The 25,194-nt window shown below is 43.0% G+C and overlaps 3 protein-coding genes across 5 annotated transcripts in view; 1 reads left to right on the top strand and 2 right to left on the bottom strand.

Annotated features, from left to right (window-relative positions):
* Nucleotides 1–1,615: 1,615 nt before the first annotated feature.
* On the top strand, nucleotides 1,616–7,729 carry MMACHC (metabolism of cobalamin associated C). The gene is made up of 4 exons (XM_065071525.1): nucleotides 1,616–1,774; nucleotides 4,173–4,367; nucleotides 4,737–4,889; nucleotides 5,431–7,729. Exons 1-4 carry the CDS (start codon nucleotides 1,703–1,705, stop codon nucleotides 5,740–5,742), a joined length of 732 nt encoding a protein of 243 aa, XP_064927597.1. The 5' UTR covers nucleotides 1,616–1,702; the 3' UTR covers nucleotides 5,743–7,729.
* The window catches only part of CCDC17 (coiled-coil domain containing 17), a 66,791-nt gene continuing 44,218 nt past the window's right edge, over nucleotides 2,622–25,194 (bottom strand). The window contains exons 12-13 of the mRNA XM_065071507.1: nucleotides 3,555–14,407; nucleotides 2,622–2,863 (exon numbers count right to left, since the gene is read on the bottom strand). Of these exons, the coding sequence (XP_064927579.1) occupies nucleotides 14,278–14,407 (130 nt within the window). The 3' untranslated portion in view covers nucleotides 2,622–2,863; nucleotides 3,555–14,277. The remainder of the gene's footprint in view (nucleotides 2,864–3,554; nucleotides 14,408–25,194) is intronic.
* Nucleotides 16,520–24,299, bottom strand: PRDX1 (peroxiredoxin 1). 3 transcript variants are annotated; one of them, XM_005501023.2, is made up of 6 exons: nucleotides 24,151–24,299; nucleotides 20,950–21,066; nucleotides 19,837–19,990; nucleotides 19,433–19,555; nucleotides 18,428–18,558; nucleotides 16,520–16,898 (listed from the first exon to the last, which is right to left on the bottom strand). In XM_005501023.2, exons 2-6 carry the CDS (start codon nucleotides 21,053–21,055, stop codon nucleotides 16,813–16,815), a joined length of 600 nt encoding a protein of 199 aa, XP_005501080.1. In that variant the 5' UTR covers nucleotides 21,056–21,066; nucleotides 24,151–24,299; the 3' UTR covers nucleotides 16,520–16,812. The 3 variants fall into 3 exon arrangements, with proteins under 3 accessions (XP_005501080.1, XP_064927599.1, XP_064927600.1); XM_065071527.1 differs by lacking the exon at nucleotides 24,151–24,299 and adding an exon at nucleotides 22,949–23,153; XM_065071528.1 differs by lacking the exon at nucleotides 24,151–24,299 and adding an exon at nucleotides 23,076–23,153.

The following is a 25,194-nucleotide window of genomic DNA, read 5'->3' as shown; positions in this document are numbered from 1 at the left end:
GAGAATACTTTAGTCCAGGAAAGAACACAGTAGGCTGGTTCAGCTTCAGAAGATGGAAATACAGGAAGACCTAGAGAGAACAAACCTTAATTCTAAAACTGATGGGATCCTCCTACAGAGGGAACAGATACAACACGAAACAACCCTTGGGGTTCTAGAAGATATAAGGGAACTCCACAAAGAAAGAAATGTGTGTATCTAAAGTACTTCTGTCCCCAAGAACTTACAGATCTGGTGTCCTAACACTTCATAAAACTCAGAACAAATGATTAGAAAACATTGCACAAGAACTGTAAAGATTATGTTAAGCTGCTACAAAGATCAGGGTAAGGAGATCCAAATCTGAGGCTTGTTCTGCAATGTGGCAAACGCCTTGGTAGGAAATAGGGAAGCTGCTAAGAACACGTACTTTCAGATGGGGAAGGAGGCCTTTCTCCTGTGCAGAGGCCTTGCTAACTATTTTTGTGAGAAGCGTCCACCCACGCAGGAAGGTGCGGCTTTCAAACAGCGTATGATGAAAGAAAACTATGCACAATACTGTCGTATAGGATGGATGGGCCCTCTGTCAAACTATGCCAGAAAACTTGCTCTTCACAGAGGGGCGATCTCAGCAGAGCCCCCCGATCACCTTCGCTTGGGACGGCCGCTGGCTGCCCCGGTCCTCACTGCAGTGGGGACACAGGCCGGTGTCACCCAGCAGCCGGGTGCCCGGCAGGCACTCCTGCATCGCAGCGTGCTCGGGGCAGCGTCTGCCGAGCTGCAAACCCACCGCACATCAAAAGCAACAGACACAACCAGGGACTGCGAAGGAAGGAGCTCGTCTGCGCCGGCCTCACCGCTAAACTCGACTCAGCAGATGTAGCATGGAGGGGGTTGGTGTCTTCTTCCAAGTTGCAAGTGATAGGACAAGAGGAAACGGCTGCAGGTTGCACCAGGGGAGGTTCAGGTTGGATCTAGGAAAAAATTCTTCAGGGAAAGTGCTGTTGGGCATTGGAACAGGCTGCCCGGGACAGTGGTGGAGTCACCATCCCTGGAGGGGTTTAAAAAGCATTTAGACGAGGCTCTTTGGGACATGGTTTGTGCCAGAGTTGGGTTATGGTTGGACTCAATGATCCTGAGGGTCTGTTCCAACCAAAATGATGCTACGATTCTAAATCCCTCCGTCAGGAGCTTGGAAACCAGTCAAAGAAACCAAAATTCCTCCCTTTCCCACTCCCACTACACAGCCACACGCAGCCATTACCAACCCCAGGCCTCTACCGACATTATCAACCCAACTCCCGATACACCACGGGAGCAACGCGCTACCCGGGGACAGCGGGAGTTCAGCGGCACCTCCCGGGGAACAGGAGCGGAGCAACTCCCGCTCCACAGCGCCCGGCGGGAGGAGGAGCCGCCGGTGCCCCGGAGCCTCCAGGGAGGGTAGCGGTCCCCCCACGCAGCGCCCGCCCGGGACAGTACCGGGGCCGCCGCACCAGCACAGAGCGGCGCGGGCAGCGGCCGCTGGGACACGGAGTCCCGGGTCCCGGGTCCCGGCCGGGCGGGCCCGCGCCGGGGGCGCGGTGCGCACTACACTTCCCAGGGTGCCCCGCGCGGCGCGCCGTCTCCTAGGAGACGCGGTGACGTCCGGGCGGCGTTTCCCGCCGTGCCCCGGGCGGGCTGTCAAAACTACCGTTCCCGCGGTGCCCCGCGCGGCGGGTGCATGGAGCGGCGCGTGGCGGAGCGGGTGCGCGGGGCCCTGGGTCCCCTCGGCTTCGAGGCGCACGCCTTCAAGGTACGGGCGGCACGGGGGCTCGCTGCGGCGTCACCAGCCCGGCGGTGACTCCTGCCGCCGCTGCGGGGAGCGGCGCCGGGCCCAAGCGCCAGGCCCGCCCGGCGGCTCCGCGACGACTGTTCCCGGGGAGGCCCGGCCCTTCGCTCCCCCGGTCAGCCCCCGCTTGCCCGCCGGCCTCCCGCCTCCAGCTCTGCCCGGGCAGGCTGCGCAGGCAGGACGAGCCGCGGTGCGAACGCGCGGCCGCCGGCGGGCGGCGCTGTGTCCCCGCCCCGCAGGCCCCGCTCGGGGTGCCCCGGGGCCCCGCACGCAGCTGCTCCGAGGTTTTGGGAGAACGGGGGAAATCGGCGCTGCCCTCGGCGGGCTGGAGCTGGAAATGCTCCTCAGGACAAGGGGTAACGGGATCAAGCTGGAGCACAAGAGGTTCCGCTTAAATTTGAGAAAAAACTTCTTCTCAGTAAGGGTGACAGACACCGGCCCAGGCTGCCCAGGGAGGTTGTGGAGTCTCCTTCTCTGGAGACATTTGAAACCCACCTGGACATGTTCCTGTGCGACCTCACCTGGGTGTTCCTGCTCCAGCAGGGGGATTGGACTAGATGATCTTTTGAGGTCCCTTCCAATCCCAAACATACTGTGATACTGTGAGCCGTGTTGCGCTGCTGCCAGCCGGGGTGAACGAGCAAGTGTAAGGTCTGCTCAGTCCGCCCGGTACGGCAGATCAAGGTTATTGCTGCGCCCTGGCACCGCCAGAGCACCCGCTGAACTGCAGGTTTGCTCAGGTCCTTTGCGTTGGTCCTGGTCTGTTAAGGTCAGGAGAGTCAAATAAAGACACATCTGGACTGACAGAGAGTAAAGTCCTCTAAGCAAGCTTAAATTTTAATCTAAATCTAGAAACACGTGCATATTGAAGTGCAGGCTGCGTCGCTGGTTTGTAAGTGGCCTGAACACGCGGCTCATTCTGCCCACTGAAGGGCTCTGGCCCTTGCAGCTAAGTCAGCCCCGTCCCCTCCGTTGAACTGTCCACACTCCATTTCCACCAAAACTTAGGGGCTCCTTCTTTGCCACTCCAGAGGCAATCTGCAGTAAATCAATCTACAATATCAAATACAAATCAATGTACAGTAATCCTGACCTTCCCTTCCTTGGGGAGTGTTGTATTTGTCACCCAAAATATTTGTATTTCCTACTATATTCTTGATGTGACAGAAAGTAAAAGGGAATGAGGTGCTGAGAGGAGTGAAATCCCATAATTTGGAGAATTTATCTCTGCTTTCTCAAAACACCACAGCAGAATTAGGGGCCGGACCCAGATCAAACAGGCTGCAGCTGCCAGAGGAAAAGCTTCTGGTGCTGTATTTCTAGATTTAATTCTGATGCAGCTAGCTCTGGTGCATTGACAGATGTAAACTGGGAAATCAGCAAACCTTAGATTCACATCTCTGTAATTTCTTGTAACATCTCAATCCAGCACCTTAAACAAGAGCCACAAAACTGATTAAACTTTTACATCTTACTTTTGATGTAAGAATGTAAACTTAGTTTTCATTCTGTGTTTCCATATGGGCAGGTCTGGCTGCCACTGTCACCTGCGAAGTCACTTCAAGATTACTGATACTTAGAGGCGACCAGTGTTTTGCATTTTCGGGTTAGAGTTACATTACTTGACATATTTCTGAATGTTAGGCCTGGTCTTTAGGGCATCCCAGGAGAGTGGGAGTCGTCGTAACTATAAAGGCACTGATGTTACTGTGCAGTACAGGAGCGGGGGGAGTTCAGCCATTACCTCCTCCTGCCTGGCAGTGTGGGTCAGAGCCCTGTCCCCTGGTTGTGTCTTTCTGCTGCCCGGCCATGATCCTTCATTTCTGGTCTGTGTTATAACACATCCAGCCCCAAAAACAAATACTAGAATGTTGCTGTGTCACAATCCATGTGTTAGAGTTGACACGGGGATTCTAGCACCGCTGGGAGCTTCACATCATTTTCACACTCAAATGTTTCCTGCTAAAGAAACAAACCATGCAATTTGTCACATAAGGAAAACACAAGTACCAGGTTTTTTCTGGCCCACGCTCAGAAAACAACCTGTAAAAGTTTTATCTGAACCAAAACATGGGATTTGCATTGGCAAGGCTGGTTGCTCATACTTCCCTCCGGGGTTCTAGGCAGAGCTGAATGCAGTAGCTGATTCTTATCTCTCACATGCAGCTCACAGTGCAGCTTCCAGAAACTGTAAATCCCAGTATGCAAAACAACCCGGTTTGAATGGAGGGCACTAGGCAGGTGGCATCTCTGGGTTGCAAATGAAGGTGGCTACGCTTCTTTCCACTTTTTAAAATTCCTGCATGCCCACTGGCAAGAGTGGTGTCCCTGTTTTAATGCAGATTTGTTGTTCTTTCCACAGGTGGGATGGTACAATGCTGTTCTCCAGCCAGCCTTTCACCTCCCCTACCCAGATGACACACTGGCCTTTGTGGTCCTCAGCACGCCTTCAATGTTTGACAAAGCCCTTAAACCTTTTGTGAACAAAGAATGGTTGGAAATAATCAGGGATCCTGTGGATCAGTGTGTTTCTCATCATTTATCACGCATGAAGGAGGTAAGAACCTGAAATTCTTTTTACTATTGGCGTATATAACCAGGCGGGTTGAGCAACAGACAAAGCCTTCCAGGTTCCTGCCCTTGCTCTTTAAAAGAGTAAGGCATTATTCATGATGTGTAATTCTTACTAAGAGCATTAACAAGCTGTTGACTTGCTTTACTTGCATATTCTGTCTTTTTGCCATTGCAACCTGTAGCCATTCAGTCATAGTTTGAAAACCCAAGGCCACAAGTGCGCTGATAGATTGCAGTAGCAGGATGTGGAAATCTGCAGGTTTCCCGTGTGCCCGATGTGCTGGCATCCAGCATGTCTCTACTTGCAAATCTTCTTCCATGAGCCTGGGCTGATATTTTTTCATTTTCCCAGAAATTCCCTGACCAGAGCATAGACATAATCTATGATTACGAGATCTTGCCAAGCCGAAAGCCCAAGTTCTTGGCGCAGACAGCTGCCCATGTTGCTGGAGCTGCGTATTACTACCAAAGGAAAGATGTGAAGCTTGATCCTTGGGGGAAAAAGGTGAGACATCTGGGAAGAACCACCAAACTGCCATCACTAAGTTGTACAGCTGTTATTTACTCACTAGTTCTTCTTGCAGGAAAATACATAAAGTCCAGACCACGTATATATGCATAACAAGTTTCACACAGGAGTCAGAAGCTTCCAAGATTCTTTGGGGTGGTAGGGAGATGCATACACAGAGAAGAATATCCTGATCTGTTAAACCTACTCAGACAGAATAAACTTCAGTGTAAAAGACAACATGTTGCTTGGAGCATTATAAATACAGGGAAAAATGCACCGTTGTTAATTTGTGTGTTAGATTTTCAAAAAGGGACCTCTCCCCATTTTACAGGGTCATGCGGGGGGCACAGGAAAATGGGAATGAGATGCAATGCTTCGAGCCATGTGTCCAGGAAAGAGCTTTCCTTGGTTCTCTGTAGAGCACTCCAACAGAGGGCTAGGTGCGTGAGCAGTTGGATCAAAGCCTGGTGCTTTGAACTCTGACCATTACTAGAGACAAAATGAGACATCCTGCATCCTTCTGTTTTCCTTCCAGAAGATCTACGGTGTATGTATCCATCCCAAGTATGGCGGCTGGTTTGCTATCCGGGGTCTGCTCCTGTTCCCAGATATTCAGGTACCATTCCTGGAACAGTCTGCCCCCGTTGACTGTGTGAACACAGAGGAAAAAAGAATTGAGTTGCTGGAGCAGTTCAATTTCCACTGGCGGGACGGCCGCTACAGGGACATAATTGAAGTGAAGGAAAAGTATTCAGAGGAGCAAAAAACCTACTTTGCCACTCCTCCAGCAGAGAGATTCAGACTGCTGGGGCTGACCCAAGAAGCGCAGAGAAGCACGTTGCACTGACATGGCTGGGCAGAGGGCAAGAGCAGTGTAACTGAGCAGCGCCTGCTTTTCCATGGTGCTGAGGAGGACGGCATGCGGATACAGACATGGCAAATCCCAGCAGCGTGTGCAGCGTCTCAATCCAAACGTCAGCTGCTCAGAGTAAGAGGGAGCACAACATCACAGCACCCGTGGTCTGGAGGAGGGCGGGCGCAGTCTGTTCTGAGCTGCTGCTCATTTGGTGTGTCTTCAGGGAGTCTGGTAAGATGCCAATTAGCCTTTGGCTGGGGAAAGTTCAGACATGGACAACTGGAAAACCTGTGCTGCTCATTAGAGACGTCATTTTTGTTCTCAAGAATTTTCTTTCCAAGTGGTTTGGTTTTATTCTGGGTAAGAGTAAAATAAGTTGATTTTCAGTTGTTGTACTTCAAGGCAGATAATTTTTTAGATGTATCCAGAATTTTATTACCCTGTGTCATAACTCTCCCCAGGGAGTTCAGTCTTTTCAGTCTTGCCTTCCTCAGAAAGAAAATTTGCCCTGTATTCCTTCACTTGCAGTGAAGGTGGCTTAATTTAATTAAAAAAATCTTTTAATGTCTTCTTAACACCCCAAAGAAAATTCTCCAGAGATTGTTTCCTTGACTAGTGTGGTCCTGTACATGGAGTAGGAGTGAGGAAAACAGAGCCAACAGCAGCTGTCTCCTTCAGGGTCATTTCGAAGGGGAAAGGGACAGTAGGGAGGTCACAGCTCGAGTCTGTGGTGTTCTCACCCAGGGTCAGCTTCTCAGAACAAGGTGACAGCTTTAGGTCACTTTTAACCATTGTACAGAGCAGCCGACTAAAATCTTCAGAAAGATCCTGAATACTGTCTACATGAGTGGAGTTTTTACTCAAGATAACTTAAGTAAAAAGACAATTCTTTTAAGCTTTTTCTAAGGTTTGTATTTAAAATATTTTTCAGTGCTGTGCCAGCACGTGCCACTCACCACACAGTTTTACTACCACGCTTTCCTGTTGGACTGTCTGCATGGGAAAGATTGTAAACCTGCACACACATTAAAAACATTGCAAACACATTAAAACAATTGTATGAAGCATTGTCACATGCAAACAAGCAAAGGAAAAGATTCATGACGTTCATGTTACTTATATTGCTGGATAAAACACCTTCAGACAGAAACATGACTTTTTTTTTTCCATTACTTTATGTTGGATTTGTTCAGAGGTTACAGTGGCACTGGGAATCAGGAGTTAATTTATCTCAGAGCACGTTGAGGCTCAAGCCTCATTAAAATAATATATGATAATAAACATAATGTTTTGTGGGAGGTTTATTACTTGACTGCAGTGCAATGCTGCAAATCGCTAAGCACTTTTTCCATGATAACGTCATGATGCAAAAATACTTTATGTTGTGATTTTTCATACCTTTTTGGAGATTCAAACACTAAGGTCACTGCTTGATACAGTTTTCCCCAGGCTATATACTAAGCAAGCATCATAAAAATTCATGATTGTTTTCCTGTGAACAGAGTGGTGAGCACGTGATCGCTGGGTTTGGTCAATGTGCTCGCTCTTACAAAAAGTCTCTGTTGCTTTCCGTGCTTTGTTCACCACATCTGACTCACCGTGATACTGGTATCTTGATTTCTAATGTAAGCAAAATAATGAAATTTGTTCAAATTCTGGCTGAAATGTTCGATTCTATGTTCATTTACCTTCCAGAACTTTCCAACTGATCTGTAATTTAACAGGGACTTGAGTTAATAGTAACATACACAAAATACTGATTCTTAGAAGGATACATACAGAATGGAATTAGGTTTATCTTTCTACGTTAAAGTTTAAAGTAAAATATTTTGCTATTTTGGAGTTGATTTCTTACAAATATTTAATATTTTGTCTTAGTTAATTTATTAAAACGATTACCATAGCCATTTCATTTTTTGTAATTTATTTCTCTTCCCATGGTGTTTTGGTTAATAAAATATACTAGGTTTGTGAGTAACCCTTAGTATTGAGTATTTTTATTTAAACAGTGTAATGATTAACTTGTAGAGAGCTAAAAATGCTAAAGTGAGAATCAATTACTGTGTTTTTAACACAGTGAAGATAGTGAGCTACCCAAGAGACACCAAATCCAGCATCTGAAAACAAAAGAAAAGGTTATGTTAGCGGAAGTTAGTAAACTATTATGGCAGGCTCATCGGGGACATCATAAAACATCATTAATAACTCTAATAAATATCTTTCCCAAGTCATTTCAGCAAGATCATTTAACAGCAAGCACATGAGAGCACACTTCCATTTTTGATTCTGTTCTTGCAGTTACAAAAGTTCAAGGTGTCCAGCGATACATAACTGATACTTGAGGCATTTTCCCTCAATAACTTAAAAGCAACACCTCTAAGTACTGAAATTCTTATTTGTTAAAACATATTAGTGAATAGTGAGTCACAGTAAGGGCAAATTTGTGTTCTTTGTGCTTCTGGCAAAACAGTTACATCAGGCAGAACCGAGTACAAATATTTAACCACATATCCATTCCTACTACAGTGATTTTGGAGTCAATTGGGCTGGTTCTTACCCAGGTCATTGAGAAGCAGCTGCAGCTGGAGTTTTCTTTCCTTGCCGGTTGGAGTATAATGGTCTTTGGCTTATAAAACTGAAGTTTGAGAACCTGTTTGACCTATCTCAGCTCTTAGGACAAGACTAGACATGGTGAGGAACAGATCATTCTTGGATCCTGAGACACTGTGAAGACATTCTTCTTTTCGGCACTTGAAACAGCAAACAAGTAGTTGCAAACACTTGGATAGATTTACAGTTCAAGTATCACATTTCACATTTTTAGACAAGTAAATTTTTCACTAAGTCCTTATTTTTAAACATTTAATAAAGTATCTGTTTTTCTCAATAAAACCAGTAGGGTGAGTATTCAAGAGCTGAACAGTAAAAAACTAAAAAGAAAAAGAAATTGAATTCAGCTTTAGCAACAAGCTATTCAGTATATTCCAAGTTAATAAAAATGTTCTGTGGAGAATTAACAAATTTATAAATGTTTTAATGCACATAACATCATTCATCCTCATTAAAATTTCCTTTTGTTTTACTTCATTAACCTTAAAATAGCTGAGATTTTTATTAAGATTAAAGATGTGACAGAAAGCACCAATTAAATGCAAAGCACAATCTGATCTGGTGACAAGCAGCCATCAGGATTATTGCTCAGAAAGATAAAAGCACTTGAGAAAACGCCCGTGTGTGGTTGGTTTGGTTTTTTGTTTGTTTGGTGGTCGTTATTGTTTTTACTAAAAGAAGTCTGAGTAAAGATTTCCATATTTCTAAAGCCAAGAAGCACCACTGTGGTTATCAGCTCATCAGTGCTCTTTGTTCAGCTCATTTCAAAAGTTGGCTTTGAATACTGATTTAAGCTTTCTCTTAGGGGAAATGGGTTTTGCCGTTCACGCAGCACAGAGCCAGCTGTACCTCTGCAACCCCAACTTTCACAAATTCATCTACCAGAATGGACAAATGTATTCTTGACACTTTTTTTGCTGTTCAGTTGGCTTCCTGTCGTATTGTGTATCCTGTGGCAGATCATCCATCACGTTTGCTTTGGAGAGCGAACCGAGCACTTCCCTTCGAGGTTGTCAAGGAGGAAACAGAAAGAAAAAGAACACAAATGTGCTTTCCTCTCTGCAACTGAAAAAAATCAAATAGAGGTTCACATTCCTTAGAAAAACATTACTTTACATGAAAAAATGAGGTGTGGGGGTTTTTTCCAGTAACAAACACAATAATGGGAAATATGGTGGAAAACTTATAAAAATTAAATATTTTATCATAAAATGGGCAATAAGGTATTTTAGTGGAATGTTTTAAATCCCTTCAATAATATATCACAATCAGGAAAATGTGATGATGAGAACCTGAGTTCTCCTTTTGCAAAGGAAAACCATGATGTCTCTGCTTTAAGTCCTCTATCTGTCTAGCAAGATATATATAATTACACACTGTCATTTAATATGGAACATGAGACTCACTAAAAATGTTGGAGAATATGTATGAAAGTATTTGAAATGGCTGCTTCCTGGGAAAAAATAAATTACGTAATTATCATTCACTAATATTACATCTATAATGGATTTCTCATTTTATGTTGTTTTTGCTGGTGTTTGTACATAATTCAGTGAGTAAGCAATTTTCTTTTTAATAACTACATATGTTTTAATTCCCCCAAACACTTCCAAAAGGACATTTTGAAAGATAATGCAATCTTATTGTGTCTTCCAAGTTTCTGGAATTCATACACCTTTACACTCCCTTGCTCTGGGTTTGGTTGGTTGTTTTTTTCTCATGTAAAACAAAGCATGGGATAGAATTCCTCTAAGCAAATTAAAGCGAGGAAGAGGTGGGGGGATTTTTTAGGTTGAAAAACCCTACAGAATCTTAAATTTATGCAGAATCATTAGCTTTTCTATGAATGCATAAAACCTCTCATTCCTTTTAAAGACATTGGCTAGCTTTAGGTTTTAATTTCATGTCATAACACCTTTTCCAGTATTGTTCTGACTAGTCCTCCTGAATCACTGTTGCTTTAATCTTTTTTAACAGGCTCTTCTTCCAAATTATAAAAAAACTATAGCAATAAAAATGAAAAAAATCACCTTATTTTTATGAAAAGTTAATTTGATGAAACACATTAATTTTAAATTATATTAACTTTTATTAAGTGTAGATTGAAGACTTTTCTTCTCTCCTGACAAAGGATATTAATCTCATTTGCCAGTGCCAACACTTCAAAATATTTTGGTGTAGAATATGGAACATAAACCTACTGGGCTCACAGTTTCAGAGGACAGTGCAATCTTCATGAGTTCACATACATTCATGAATCTATGGTCAAATGGTATCTTGCACAGGAATATTCTATTAAGACACGTGTCCAATTAGATGTAAAATGATTTAAGTTTCAGGTGAAAGAGCCAAGTTTCACATTAAAATCCAAACCTATAATCACTAGGCGTGGTGAGAGGAGCTCGCCACAGACACATCAGGAGCTCGGCAAACACTTCACCGCACAGCGGCAACGTGTTCTCCTGCAGCCACGTAAGCGTGTGCAGCACAGATGAGCTGATCACACCAAGTCACTTGGTTTGCACAGGCTTTGGCCTGTAAAGCCACTATGCAACATCCTACTGTATGTTTGTGACGTGCCTAGATGATGCCAACGTTACACTGACTACTTACCTGATATAAACTCAGATGTGAGCACGGCCAAAGTAAAATCAGTTCCCACTGTACACTGAAGGGAAATTAATCTGTTTTGGTTTTTTATTCTCTTCTACTATTAAAAATAGAAGGTAATATATTCATGACCAAAAAAAGACACCTGCTGTTTCTTTGATTTCCTAGTTCAGTGTTCTTTTTGCATGTGCCACTTATTCGCATCAAAAAAGACAGCAACAGCTTTAGCACATTTTCTGAACTGATATTCCAGCATCTTGCATTCCTTCCAGTACACGCTGGACAGGGATAACTATGGTTCTGCATTAACCCAAGTTAATAACCATGACGTCTCCGTTTTAAGTCCTCTATCTGTCTAGCAAGATATATATATAATTACACACTGTCATTTAATATGGAACATCAGACTGACTAAAAATTTTGGAGAATATATTTCATCTTTTTCACACTATTAATATGATAAACTCAATTATTTTAACATAATCCTTACATAACCATTGCTTTGATGTATAATATTACTAAAAAGTACAGTCATGGGGCTTTTGTAAACATACTTTCCTAACCAAAGTGCACCATTTTGCAATACCTGCAAGATGTAAACTACTTGCTTTTGTTCTTTGAACTGTATTGATTCGTTGGACAATCCAATAAACTATTCAAAGGTTTGATAAAAAGGCTTGAGCACTCAAGAAAACGGCACTTTCAAAATTTGGTAGGTTTTTTTGAGGATTTTTCAAAACCAGTGAGAAAATAATTTTGTAACAATGTGCTAATTTGTTAAACACTATAAGAAAAATAATTGCTTGGCAAACATCTAAAAAATAAACAATTGTTAATTTTGAAATAACATACTCATAAAAGACATACAAAATCTAGTAAAGGTTAGATTCTGCACATATCACATATCAAAAGTCACCTCTGTATTTTCTGATAAACATATAATGAATAGGATAAGTATCGTGCACTGTTTTGTATTACACGTACAAAGAATTCTTTTGATGCTCTCACACAAATGCTGCTCTTTGAAAACAATTACAGATACCTATTGCAAAAATAAGGGAAAAAATATTGTTAATTTTAGATAATACACAAAGATCACAATGTGTAGGAGATAATTTCATTCCAGTTTTACTCAGTCTTCAGTAAGATCAGACGCATCAGTACCTAAAGCCATTGTCTGTAACGCTGCAGTGAACAGGATCTTTGCCATTAATTTTGAGGGAATATCACACCACCTGAGAGGTGATGTCAGGGCTACGTCACCACAGCTGTTCAAGTTCAGTTTCAAAGACTGACAAGAGTTTGCTTTCATTGACTACTGTTACATGCAATTTGCAAGTAATACTTAATTACGAACAGTTTTAACAGTTTTGCAAATCTCACCAACCAGATAAAATCCCATATATGTTCATATTATCACATGTACTGTATCTGCTTACCAGTGTAAACACCTGGTGCTGTGGAGTTCAAAAACAAGAATATAAACACATTTAACAAAAGCCAATTTCATTATCATATTGTCAGTAGATAACTTCTCATACATTGTTTCCATTGGCACTCTGCTTTTGAGAGGAATTCAGTATCATAAATTCCTGTAAAAAGATACCAATAGATATTTAAACTGACCTAAATAATTGTTCAGGGATTAAGACTGAAACTTCATATGCTTGTAAAATATAATTTTGCAAAGCCAGTTATATAAACTCCCAGTAATCATAGCCATCAGCTACAAATAAAGAGAAGGGAGACACAGCAAGATATACTTCAGTTTCCTTTTATCTGGCTATTCTGAGTAAGATATTATAAAGAAATTAATGAATACAGGGTTATTTTTATAATAAGTACCCAAACTAGAAAAAAAAACCCAACAGATGTGCAATCACTCATACTTTTTTTTTTTAAAAAAAAGGCAAACACCACATTCAAGATTCTGTCCTTTCTAAATAGCATCTGCTGTTTGCATCTTGAGGGGAAAACCTCACTTAGCAGTACACGATACTGCAAGGGCTGTCAGTCTCTTCACCACAGCTATGAACTGCTGCTGTGTTTTTACCTCGCAGGGAAATCCGGCACCCAGTAATCACGAAAGCAAAACCAGCTCATGACTTTAGTGAAAATACAATGTGCATCTTGGTACACGAAAAAAAGCCCCACGCGTTTCTCAATAAATGAGGGTTATAGCTATTTGAATGTCATAAAAATTACAGCAGTCTAAGATGTCATGATACTAGGAGTGGGGTCTAAGCCCCAGGAACACTTAATGGAAATTCCAAGCTACATCTGAATCAATACTGAGTTCAAGCAAAGAAATAAACCTGGAGCCTTCTTGATTTGAAGATGTTTTGCATGTTACCCATTTTGTCTGTTATACTCTCGGAAACATTCAAACAACAGCATGGCAAACTTTCCCACAAGTGCCTCACATGGATGAAGAAATTATTTAAAAAAAAAAAAAGTTTAATTGCATTCTTTCCCACAGTCAGTCATTCGGTGCAAACATGTAATACAGTTTGTAACCCGCAGGTATTTTGTTTCTTGGCTGTCTTGCATTTCCACGTTGTCATCATTCACCAGTGAGTACGTTTAAATACATACTGTTAGCAGTGTCTCGGTGCACCCGCTCCAAGTGGACAGCAGCAGCCCAACTGAAATGGTTTTCTCAGTCACAGAATTTCTTCAAAATTAACAGCTACACAAGTAGTTATCAAGATCAACCACTTTTCAAAACAGGAAGATTCACACATGAACACAACTACTATGACTGGGATGTTTAAAAGGTGGCAGGTATTAAAAATGTTGGGCATTAGATATTGCTCTAAGCAGAAACAAACAATTCTGTTAGCAGCGAGGGTGAACGTCATGAACTGATAAATCTCCCTGTCAGGATTTGAGTCTCTACATGACCAGTATACAAAGGAAATTATGTATCAAACGTCACATTGGAGGAGCTGGTTAAATAAATCATAGAATCACAGAATGTGAGGGATTGGGAGGGCCCTGGAAAGCTCACCCAGTGCAATCCCCCCATGGAGCAGGAACACCCAGATGAGGTTACACAGGAAGGTGTCCAGGCGGGTTGGAATGTCTGCACAGAAGGAGACTCCACAACCCCCTGGGCAGCCTGGGCCAGGCTCTGCCACCCTCACTGAAGAGAAGTTTCTTCTCAAATTTAAGTGGAACCTCTTGTGTTCCAGTTTGAACCCATTACCCCTTGTCCTATCATTGGTTGTCACCGAGAAGAGCCTGTCTCCATCCTCCTGACACTCACCTTTTATTATATATTGATGACCATGAATGAGTCCCCCCTCAGTCTCCTCTTGTCCAGCTCCAGAGCCCCAGCTCCCTCAGCCTTTCCTCACACGGGAGATGCTCCACTCCCTTCAGCATCTTGGTGGCTGCGCTGGACTCTCTGCAGCAGTTCCCTGTCCTGCTGGAACTGAGGGGCCACAACTGGACACAATATTCCAGGTGTGGTTTCACCAGGGCAGAGTAGAGGGGAATCTCTCTCGACCTACTAACCACCCCCCTTCTAATACACCCCAGGATGCCACTACAGGCAATATGTATTTTTACAGAACGTTCCTTCACGCATTCCCCCCTCAGGGCAGCTCTGACCTTTCTGACGCCGCGCGCTCCGCGCCGCCGCGCGACCGGCACCGCCCCACCCGCCGCAGCCAATCCGCGGCCTCCGCGCGCGCCGGCGGGGGCGGGAGCAGCAGCGGCTGTTGGAAAAGCGCGGGCGGCGCGGTGAGAGGGAGCCAGGAGGAGCAGCCCGCAGGCCCGCTTCTTCCTCCCAGAGAAACCCTTGTCCCTACAACGAGCAGCAGGCAAGACAGGAGCTAGTAAGTCTGTTCATTCCTCTTAAATGTCTTTTTTATATCTCTAGAGTGACTACACCTGAAAGATTTGAAGGCAGCCATTCATATAATGGTGAGGGGCCAAACTTGGTCATTAGCCTAAGTCTCTTCAGTTCCCCGACTTAAAGGCCTTAATTTCCCATATTCTCAGGAGTTTCCAGGACTTCATGTGGCATTATATGATGTAGTTGTTCAGTCAAAACAGGTGCAATTTTACTTCTATTTGAAAGTCACCTTTATCACACCAGAATAAAAGATCCCCATTCCACAGGACTAGACCACACTAATCCTGTACCCTCCAAAGAACTGCTGTAATCCATTCTATAACATTTCAAAATTCACATAGCTAGATAGAACTAAGGGAAGTTTTACATGAAGATTAGCACTGACTTCAGTCCTTTCCATTTGCCAGGAAAGGAAGTTTGATAGGCAAAGATAACTTTGTGCTCAGCCATACCAATTAGTATTCCTTAGCTTACCTTGAACTGTATCCTATACATATAAATGCTCTTGTTACTTCTCAGCATCACCCTAGGATGTTAGCCTCATTTGTTATCTTAAAGAGAATAATAATTTGGCTTCTAAATAGTAAGAAAAAGTGATGCAACTAAGCATAACTTTCAGTTATCTTCCAGAAGATCTGTGGCCCTTAAGCAAGACCCAAGGGATTAGCTATTTTGGCATTGCAGTATTTGGTAGTAAAGCTGCTGCAATAAACCTATTTTTTCCAACTGCACAAGTTCACTACTCAAGGCATTCAACTTTCACTTGTGACTCATGTAAGTAGCCCTGGACCTGAACTTTGTTATTGCTCACTTTAAGCAGGACTGAATTTGTTTACTACTTGAGAAGGTAAAGTTAGATACAAGGTCTTGGCCTTTAAGAGCTTAATCTTTATAAGTACATAAAGATCACAGGGTTGCAACTCTTATTGCTAGGCAATAACCCCTTACCCACATCCTCAGCTCTGAAGTTCAGGACTTTATTATAAGCCATCTTTAACCATGAAGCTACACAGCAGGTACAGCTCTAGTGTAACTTAAGGCTATAGTCATGTGCTTTCACTTTCACAGTATGCACATAATCATTTGAATACAAAGATTAAAGACATGGCTAAGCACATCTGAGTACCAGATTTAATAGTGCCACTCTTCTTTTGATCTTAACCATATGACTACAAACTAATGCGTAACTGGCATATTCTCACTCCCATTCCTTGCAGTGGAAGAGACTAGGGATGAACAGCATATATCCAAGGAAGATCACTTTCCAGAAAGCCTGGTCTTCCACACCTGTACAGTCTTTAAACTGAATATTGGATTCCTAGAAATTCAGCATAAACAGTCAGTTTTGACCAAAGTAGTGCAAAAATTCGTAAGCTGACACAGTGCATGAAAATATACCCAGCCTTTGTCAGGCACATCTGTACTTGATCCTATGGGCACTACAGTATTGCCTGATAGTCCAACTAATATCAAACCATGTTCCTCAACCTAATAGTAAAGTAATGAAGAGTATAAAGAGTACGTCACTACTGCAACAATGACAACTGTTGGTATCTAGTAGGATCTCTAAAAGGCCTTCAGAAATATAGGTGTCTACAAACAGCTCAGTAGACAGAGCTTTCAAAAGCACAGCCTGCATTGCTTTCAAGTCTCCCGATGACTAGACATTAAAAACAGTAGACGGTATGCTCTTTCAACAAGTTTAATAGAGTTACAAAAGGGTATCACTACTCTATATGCAACACATGGCTAACCACATACACTGCATTGTCACTAAAGTCAACAGGCCTTGTGTACAGATATTGATCATTAGGATTTTCTATGAAGGTACTGTCAACAGGACAAACTTTCAAGTAAAAAAGTTACTGTTTATACCTATAACATGATCCCTTGACTCAGATGCAATGACTTGGTCAAAGTTCAGTAACTGATGCTTGCTCTTTAAGTAAGGCATACTAGTATCCACTCAGACTGAAAGTTTACTTCTGCTTGGCAAAGTACTCTTTGCTTTTCTGAACGTCAGGCTTGATTGTGTCACTGCCAGGCTTCCAGCCAGCTGGGCACACTGAAATGATAAGAATTTAAAGTCTTACCAGCTGTTCGTGCAGAACATTTTATACAACATTAAAGCAAACTAGCAACTCAAAACATACACATCTTTGCAAGATACAGAAAGTGCACTATTCAGTGTGGCATTATGTTCAGTTTATTGCACTCACTTGTTCAGTAGGTAGTAGCACTCACAGAACAAAGTGTTTGCCCACAAACAGTTGGCCCTTTACACATGCACCCCACCCCCACTCTACTTAAAAGCTTCATGGTTTGACAGCACAGTAACACCAAAACCGGCAGCCTGGGTCAGATGGCTTTACAACTGCAGTACACTTCTCCCCTTCAATATAGTTAAGCCTACATTTTCCTTAGCTTTGATCAACCCTAGCTCCATTCTCCAGGGAGCAGGGGGCAAGTTAAACTGTCTCTAGTTCCCCTGTATGGCCAACAAAAGGTCACCAAGATGCAGAAGTTGCATGACCTCAAAATTGCTGAGAGTCCCAAGATGCATTTTTGGACAGTCTTCCTTGTCTACAGCCATGCAAGACTCAATGCATGCTCCACACCAGACTGGCAATTTTAGCTATAGTATTCTTAGCTTCTGAGTGTTGCTACACACTTCATTCTGGTCTATCCTGGTTTAGATGAGACCTCAGTCCTAGTTCTGAATAAAAGCTTTTGCCAGCTTTTGACTACTCCAGGTCATAATAAACCCCAAAAGGCTTCATTTGCATGACATGTGACTGCTCCATCATCAACTATGAGGGATGTCTCCTCAGTTGACAGAGGATGGCATACAAGTTCAGAAACATTGGCTCCCTTCAGGCTATAGCATAGCCACAATAGCAGCTTGTTTTAATAACATCTCCCATTGATTTACCAGTTCTGAAGCAAGTTAAGTAAGACCAGCAGCAACACCTGTCACTAGTATTAGTCTTCAGCTGTAATTAACATTTGGCAATTTGAGTTTCCATCACTTAGTTCAAACATTTCATCCACTGTGCTTTTTTGGTAACTCTGCAGAAAAGCTACCAGCCTCAAGCACTTTGTATAACTCTTCAACTATGGGCAAAGAGACTCATTTTCCCCTCACTACACATGGACGCAGAGCTCAGTGGGCTTTCTAGGAATTTAAATGCTCAGAACATTAGTACTTATGGTCTCAGTCTACCAAGTCACAAAGTCTAAATTATATTTGACCTTGCAGGATAAATTATTACATGTTCTTGATTAGTATTTTGTGCGACTAATAGAGAGAGACAAGTGTTATATGCTTGACAAGACATCCAGCACCAAATTGGTTTAAGTGTTACCTCAGCATTAACAAGTACTCAATGGACCATTAACTGGAATAATATATATACTATGGTGTTCTTCAACAAGCAGCTTTACATAACTGTGCCTCTTGAATGCAGTGGGTTATCTGCTGTGCAGAGATCTATACACATACTCAGTATCTTTCAGTAAACCTCAATTTAACCTGCCTAGTTAATACTGTTCTCTAGAGAAACATTTAAGATCACAAAGAGGAAGAACTCTTACCTTCTCCATGTTTATCTGTGAACTGGAAAGCCTGGACAAGTCTGAGGGTCTCATCAACAGAACGGCCAACAGGAAGATCATTGATTGTTATCTGCCTCAAGATCCCCTTCTCATCAATGATGAACAGACCCCTTTTAATAAAAAAGAAAAGGCAAACAGCCTTGAAGTTAAACACAGCTTTTGAAAGACAGTGAGTTTCAAAAACTCAGGTTCAGTATTCTATTACAGCACTAAATTGTGTCATCTAGTATTACTAATCTTTTCTCAAAACCAAATACCTTCAGTGTATACATGGCACTAAAATATTAGCAGCTGAAAGCCTAATATTCAGCAGAAACTAGGAGGGACAGAAGAGGAAGTCAAAACACTAATGCAGAAAAGCAACACTTCCCATTTAAAGACAGTAGTAGAAAACCAAATTGGAAGACAAACCTAAGGAAAATGGGAATTGAAGGAGAGACACTCTTACATTCAAAGAAAAACTACACACATTGTTCTCCAGAAAAAAAAACAGAACACACACATGACCACAACCCAGCAATGGCTCATCAGTTAGTCCTCCAAACTCACATTAAGAATTCACAGAAGTTCAGCTCCCTCAGCAACTTGAACCCTGAACAGCTGACTAAAAGCTAAAGCTTGGGTTTTAATTCACATCTGTACTTTAATCACTAGATACCTGTAATCACTTTTATGACTATGTAGGTCTCGCATTACCTGCCTGCACAATGCAGGAGTCACATGCAGGTGAGCTGCTGCAAACATTGGTAATCAAAGGAAGCAGCAGGCATTTATCTAGTTACCAAAACCATGAGAAGTCTAAACCCTAAAGAGAGTCAAGTAGCATCTCCCCTTGTAGGAATGTTTGACAGCTTGAGGCAGTTTACATCTAGAAGAGCTACTAGTCAGCAGGTGTTCAAGTATATGCAAGCTCTGCATTCACCTGACATGCCCCATGTATTGCAACATAAGACTTAACAGCAAGTTCACCTTCTTGCATATTACCTGTATGCAATACCTTCATCCTCTTTAAGTACTCCATATTCTCTGGCAATGGCACGTTTTGTGTCAGAAACCAATGGAATTTTCATAGTACCCAAACCACCTTGTTTCTTAGGAGTGTTGATCCTGAAAGTAGACGCTTAAATGTTAAAAAGATTGATAGTTCAGAATACAGTATAAGATCAACAGAAGCTGATCCTTTCTGCAATATCGCACTCAGTCTGCCATGAGGCAACAAAGAACTGAACACTATGCTCAGGTCTGTTCAGAAGCACCTGGCACTACCAATACTTCAAGTGCCTTCATTTCATACTTAAGTAGTAAGGTTTGAATATAATCAAGATTCACTTCCTGCAATAACTGAAGACAGGCACAACATTTTACTAGGTTAAAAGGCTGATTCTTACCAGGCAAGGTGACAAAAGTGAGAATCAACAGAAGCTCCAATTACTTCACAGTTAATTTTCTTGAATTCATCAGCTCTGTCACTGTATGCAATAATTTCAGTGGGACAGACAAAAGTGAAGTCCAGGGGGTAGAAGAAGAACACAACATATTTTCCTGGAAGAGCAGTATAACCAGTTACATCTCTTACCTTTATAAGAGCTGTCATATTCAACATCAACCATACAAATACTGATAGGGGAGAAAGGGCTTGATACAACAGTACCTTTAAAAATTAAATGGCTAACTACAGATGCCTCTATTTTAAGACTTGCTATACAGATGGCAAGCCCATAAAGCACCTAAGGAATTTGCACGTCAGCCAAATACCATCTACACAACTCTTCAAGGCTACTCTGCAGCTAATAATGCAGAACCCCAACCAACTTCAGTCTCCAAGAACAGTCAAATTTGACAGACTGTCCCAGAGTTCATCTGGTGCCTACAATAGCAGTCAACCATAGGGGCTTCTAACAGAGCACAGAAATGCCCCAAGTCTGAAGGCTACAAGCCAATGAAACCCTTTAATTGAGGGTGACCAGCCTTTACCTACTCACTGTGCTCATGCAGGTTGAGCACAACAACTTCAGTTACAAATGTCTTTCTAAAGCCATCCACATCAGTACTTTAATACTTCAGGGTTTCCCTTTGACTTCAGTAAGCTTTTTTGGCTAGGCAAACATTCTGCCAGTACTCTAGAAAAACACATCATTGATTAGGGAAAGAAATCTACTTCCCATTAACAGCCTAATAGATATGATTTTGCTGTTCCACATAGTACTTCTGTTATGCTCCATCAGTCACCTAATATGACAAACATGAAAAATAAACCTGAAGCAAAATTACAGTTTAGACGAGTTTTATGCTAATTAGAAACAATTACCACAGCTAGGACATTCAGCTATGCTGCTAACAGCTTCCCAAGCATGCTCCAGCCATCACTAAGAACCACTGCATGAGCTGTATACTTCAGCCTACTGCCAAGTGGTCACTCTTACTTCAAAACCAAACCAAGAACTCCACTCCTGCATATGGCCAGATTATATCTGTGTAATTAAACAAGCACATAAGCTTACCTCTATAGTCAGAGAGTTTGATGTCTTTGAATTGCCCATCTGGCATTACAGCCGTGGCAGTAAAATCAGGGGCTGGTTTTCCAATGAAAGCCTTTCCTGAAGACATCTTGATTTAATCTAGATAAAGAATTAATAAAAATAGTTTATATATAGTACATTTGCACCAGAAAGTAAACATTCATTCAAAGCACCTTATCAATTTAGATTGAAAACCAAAGAGTTTATCAGCACTTAATCTTGCAACACAAGGCTTAAGAGTGAAATAAGTTTTAGCTTTGTCACCTAGGCAGTTCAGTCCAAAACACTACCATTTTTTCTCCTGAAGAAGCAACACAATAAGATGCAGTTCAATAACCACAGCCTAGATATCCAGACCATGCCACTAGATAGACTGCGAGCACTTCAAGATCTATGGCTTATTAGTCTCCTAATGATACAGTAACGGTTATTTTTGAACAGCATCAGCTCATCAGTCTGGATAAGGGAGAGCCTTCTTGAGTTTTAGCAGTACATAGTAAGTATTCTAGTTCCACTTGGTGGATGAGTTAGAAAGTATGGGATTTAGAATTTCTGATGAGGAGACCCTTGTTGTTCAAGTTTGAGGGAATGTGAGACCTCAAAACTTTATCCTCCTGTTGATTCCAGGAAAGACCTTTTGTTAATCTCTGAAGAACAGTGCTCTGGAGTAACTACACTTTAGCCTTTCAAACAATTAACCCTTGTTTTATTTGGAACTAGAAAGATTCACGGTATACATGAGAATAGCATTCAATGTTAGCAATTGAAATTTCACCAAGTCTTAAACCTGTCGTGGGCAAACAACCTGGCTGTACAAGTCTACTAAAGAGGAGTAAGAGGATACACAAGGACAAGACTCTGCTTCTGGCTGCCTGCCCTAGAAGGCCAGTCATTTGTAATACACCCTGTACAGTAGTTTTGCTGGGTCTGGGAATGCAGTTTATCACTTTAGAATTCCACTTATTTCCAGAGTAATCTTTCAAATAAGTAACTTCATGAACCTTGTTTCTTCAACTCAAAGTCTTCTTAAAAGTTATTTCATTGAAGTCACTCTGTACACTGCTACAAGCACTAGCTGCCTCGGAGAGAAAAAGCCACATCTTTGAAAGGTTAGTTTGAGTCTCATGTTGCTAAGGAAAGCTGAGATTCAAGAATTCTTGCAAGTCCTGTCTGCAAGGACTAAGTACATTCTAAAGAAAGGTTGCGAGCACCTCGTTTCTTGGCTCATTCCCCCTTCCCAGCCAATTTCTTCCTGGAGAACTAACCCAGAAGTCAAACATTTACCCTTTGATTTCTTCCGGGAGAGCTAGTCCAGAAGTCATAAACAATTATCCTTCAATCCAACTTTAAACTAATCAGTTTAGTCATTTCAGTAAGTTTTGCTTTTGAAAGTTTACAGCAAGCAATCATCTACCTCTCAGTTTTCATTCTAGAAGTGCCAACCTGTTCAGTGTTTCTAACTGCCTTCTGCAAAAAAGCTCTTTATCCCCATGTTCATCCAAGGGTTTAATCCTCAACCATGGCAGACCGGGAAGGAGTGAAGGCAGCCAGAACTTGCGGGTGTCCGCAGCACTGCACTGAACAGTCTAGCAGGAAGTCAGTCATCGCTCTGCCAAGCACCACATACAGCCATAAACACAGGTGCAGTTCTGAAACTGCAGTTCTATTAGAGGGATGGGGGACAGCCACCGCACAATATTAATTAAGATGCCTTCACCTAGTGAGTTTTCTCATAAGCAATAGCTGTTTTGTCTGGAGTGCATGGCCCCACATTTTGCAGCTGAACTGCATTCTCTTCCATTACTCGAGCTCAAGGTCACCCTTTTGCTCAGTAGTATGCCAATCCGCCTATATTTGTGCCATCAGAAATCCCCTAGAGTATTTTACTAGGTATTCAATGTCAAATAAAAGCTGCCAGACTGCTCTTTGATACTTCCCCTTTTTAAACTACAAGTTATTGCCCCCTTTTTGGGTAACATACAAATCCTCAGCGTTTGCAGGAGATTTAGTTGCCATGTATTGCAGGAGAGCCATCTGCTTTCCTTGGAGCACCTACTGCGACCTGCCAGCATTTCTGTTTTCCATACAGGGCTAAGATGCATTCTCACGTGTTCTGCTTGGATTTTTAGCCACAGCATTTCCTAACGGCAGAGGAACAGACCACAGACTCGGTGTGTTATTTCCGTTCATTCTAGAGGAAAGGAGAATGGACACTGCAAATCAAGTACACTTGAATCAGGCCAGAGTATCTTTCTGTTGCTCATAGCTGCACACAGCCTCAAATTATCTTCAAATTACAAGTATAATAAGCCAGACCTGCGCTCTTTAACTAGTAATTCATACCTTTAGGATATCTTGAACAAAAGTGAAAGGCCATTTCAAATCACACCAGCCTTCCACTTCAGATTGTTACAAAAATGCGGTTAAGCTACCGAACTGCGGTCAGAAAAGCGCAATACTGGCACGGATCTCCTCGTCTGGCGTACACCGCAGCCAGGTACACAGAGACCACGAAATTCGTTTTGCTGAAAAAAAGCTCTAAAGCAAGATCAAAGCATTCACTGGGGCAATTCCTCTGCTCTGCGACAGGGGCCATCCTCCCCTTGCGTGCGCCCACCGAGCTGAAACCAGCACTTATTTTTCTTTTTAAGGGCTTAGAAGCGAGAGGCCGACGCGCCCGCTGGTCTCACGGCGCTGGGCCGGAGCCGCCAGCCCCGCAGGGCGGGGGGAGAGCCCGCTCGGCTCCCGGCGGGCGCTGCAGCCCGGCTGCGCGTCCCCCTCCCCGGGGATCGCCCCGCGGCTCCTCCCCATGCAGCGCAACGGCCAGAGCTGATAAAGGCGGGCGCGCAGGCAAGAGGGATCTGCACCCTACCCCGCCAAAAAACAAACCAACAAATCACGAAGAAAAATAAAAACAACAACTAAATGAGAGAAGAAAGCGGCAGCCCCCGCACAGAGCGCCTTAAGCGGCAGCATGCAGAGAGCAAGAGCTCGTTCTGCGCGCTTCTCTTAAGAGCCCGTCCGCACAGAGGGGAATACAAACAAAAAGGCAAAGCAAACAATAAAATAGCATTGTGCAAAAGCCCAGCTGAACGTTGCCCCAGTCACCTAGCGGCAAAGCGCACACCCGCGCAGCTCCCGCGGCCGCCAGGCGGCCATGGCCGCCATCGTCCCCAGACTTACACAAAGAGCCGATGAGCACAGCCACCGCAGCGCCGAGACGAGCGAACTGCGGCAGCCCCCGCCGCGCCGCCGCTTTATAGCCGCCCGATCTCGCGAGGAGACGGGCCCGCCGCCCCTCCCTGCCCGCCCCGCCGCTGCAAGGGCAGCATGACTTGGCAGATTCGCCCCGCTCCCCCGCGGGGTGCTCGATAGCGGGCTTGCGGCGCCTTATCTGAGCGGGGACACGGCCCCCGGCTGTTGGAAGCAGCAAAAGAATTTGAATAAATGGAGCTAATTCTCCGGATGGTGTCCTGGGAGCTGCCATGGAAATAGCAAGTGTGATGGTTGTAAGCAATTCGTGAGAAGATGAGTCAGATGGCTTATAGTAGAATGAATTACTTTTTAAATGCCTTTATATAAGAAAGCTCTAATTATTAGAAATCATCAAAGAGGCCGAGGGTGCAAAGGATTTTGAGGGAAAGTACGTGATGTCAGGGGAATGGGAGTTGGCCATTCCATATAAAAAAAGCATCAGACCTTCAGACTTAAGCAAAATGCATTCACAGTGTTACACAGGTGTGGGGTCAAATCCTTAGCCCTGCATCACCAACTTCCTCCTCAACCTGATACTAATTCTCAAGGCTTTAACTGATTCTTTTCCATCAATGGGAAGACTAATCCAAGCTATGCAAGTCAGCAAAAAGGCTGAAAAGTAAATTCGGACTAACTTTGAGTTTTCAGAGGTGGGATGGAAGTTCTTGGAAGACCAAATCCTCACTTTGGGCAGTTTTGCATCATTCTCAGAGCAAAGCTGCTCTGAGGGATGTTTAGTCTGAGTGAATCATTTTAAACACTATGTTTGGATCCAGAATTCATTTGAAGTAGTCATTGTACTTTCTGAGGACCAAGCCCTGAATTTAAATATAAAAGTTGTATTAAATGATGAGTACTAAAGACCATTAAGGATGTATCAATGACAAAACCGCTTGCTTGAATCAAAAGTGATAGATTTGTTTACCAACTGATTTTTACTCATCTGTTTGGCAGTTTACAGTTGTGTTTCTT

Source organism: Columba livia, chromosome 8, assembly GCF_036013475.1.
Source record: "Columba livia isolate bColLiv1 breed racing homer chromosome 8, bColLiv1.pat.W.v2, whole genome shotgun sequence".
NCBI lineage: Eukaryota > Metazoa > Chordata > Aves > Columbiformes > Columbidae > Columba > Columba livia.
The sequence above is the reverse complement of the archived record's forward strand: the minus strand, read 5'-3'. Positions and strand labels throughout refer to the sequence as shown.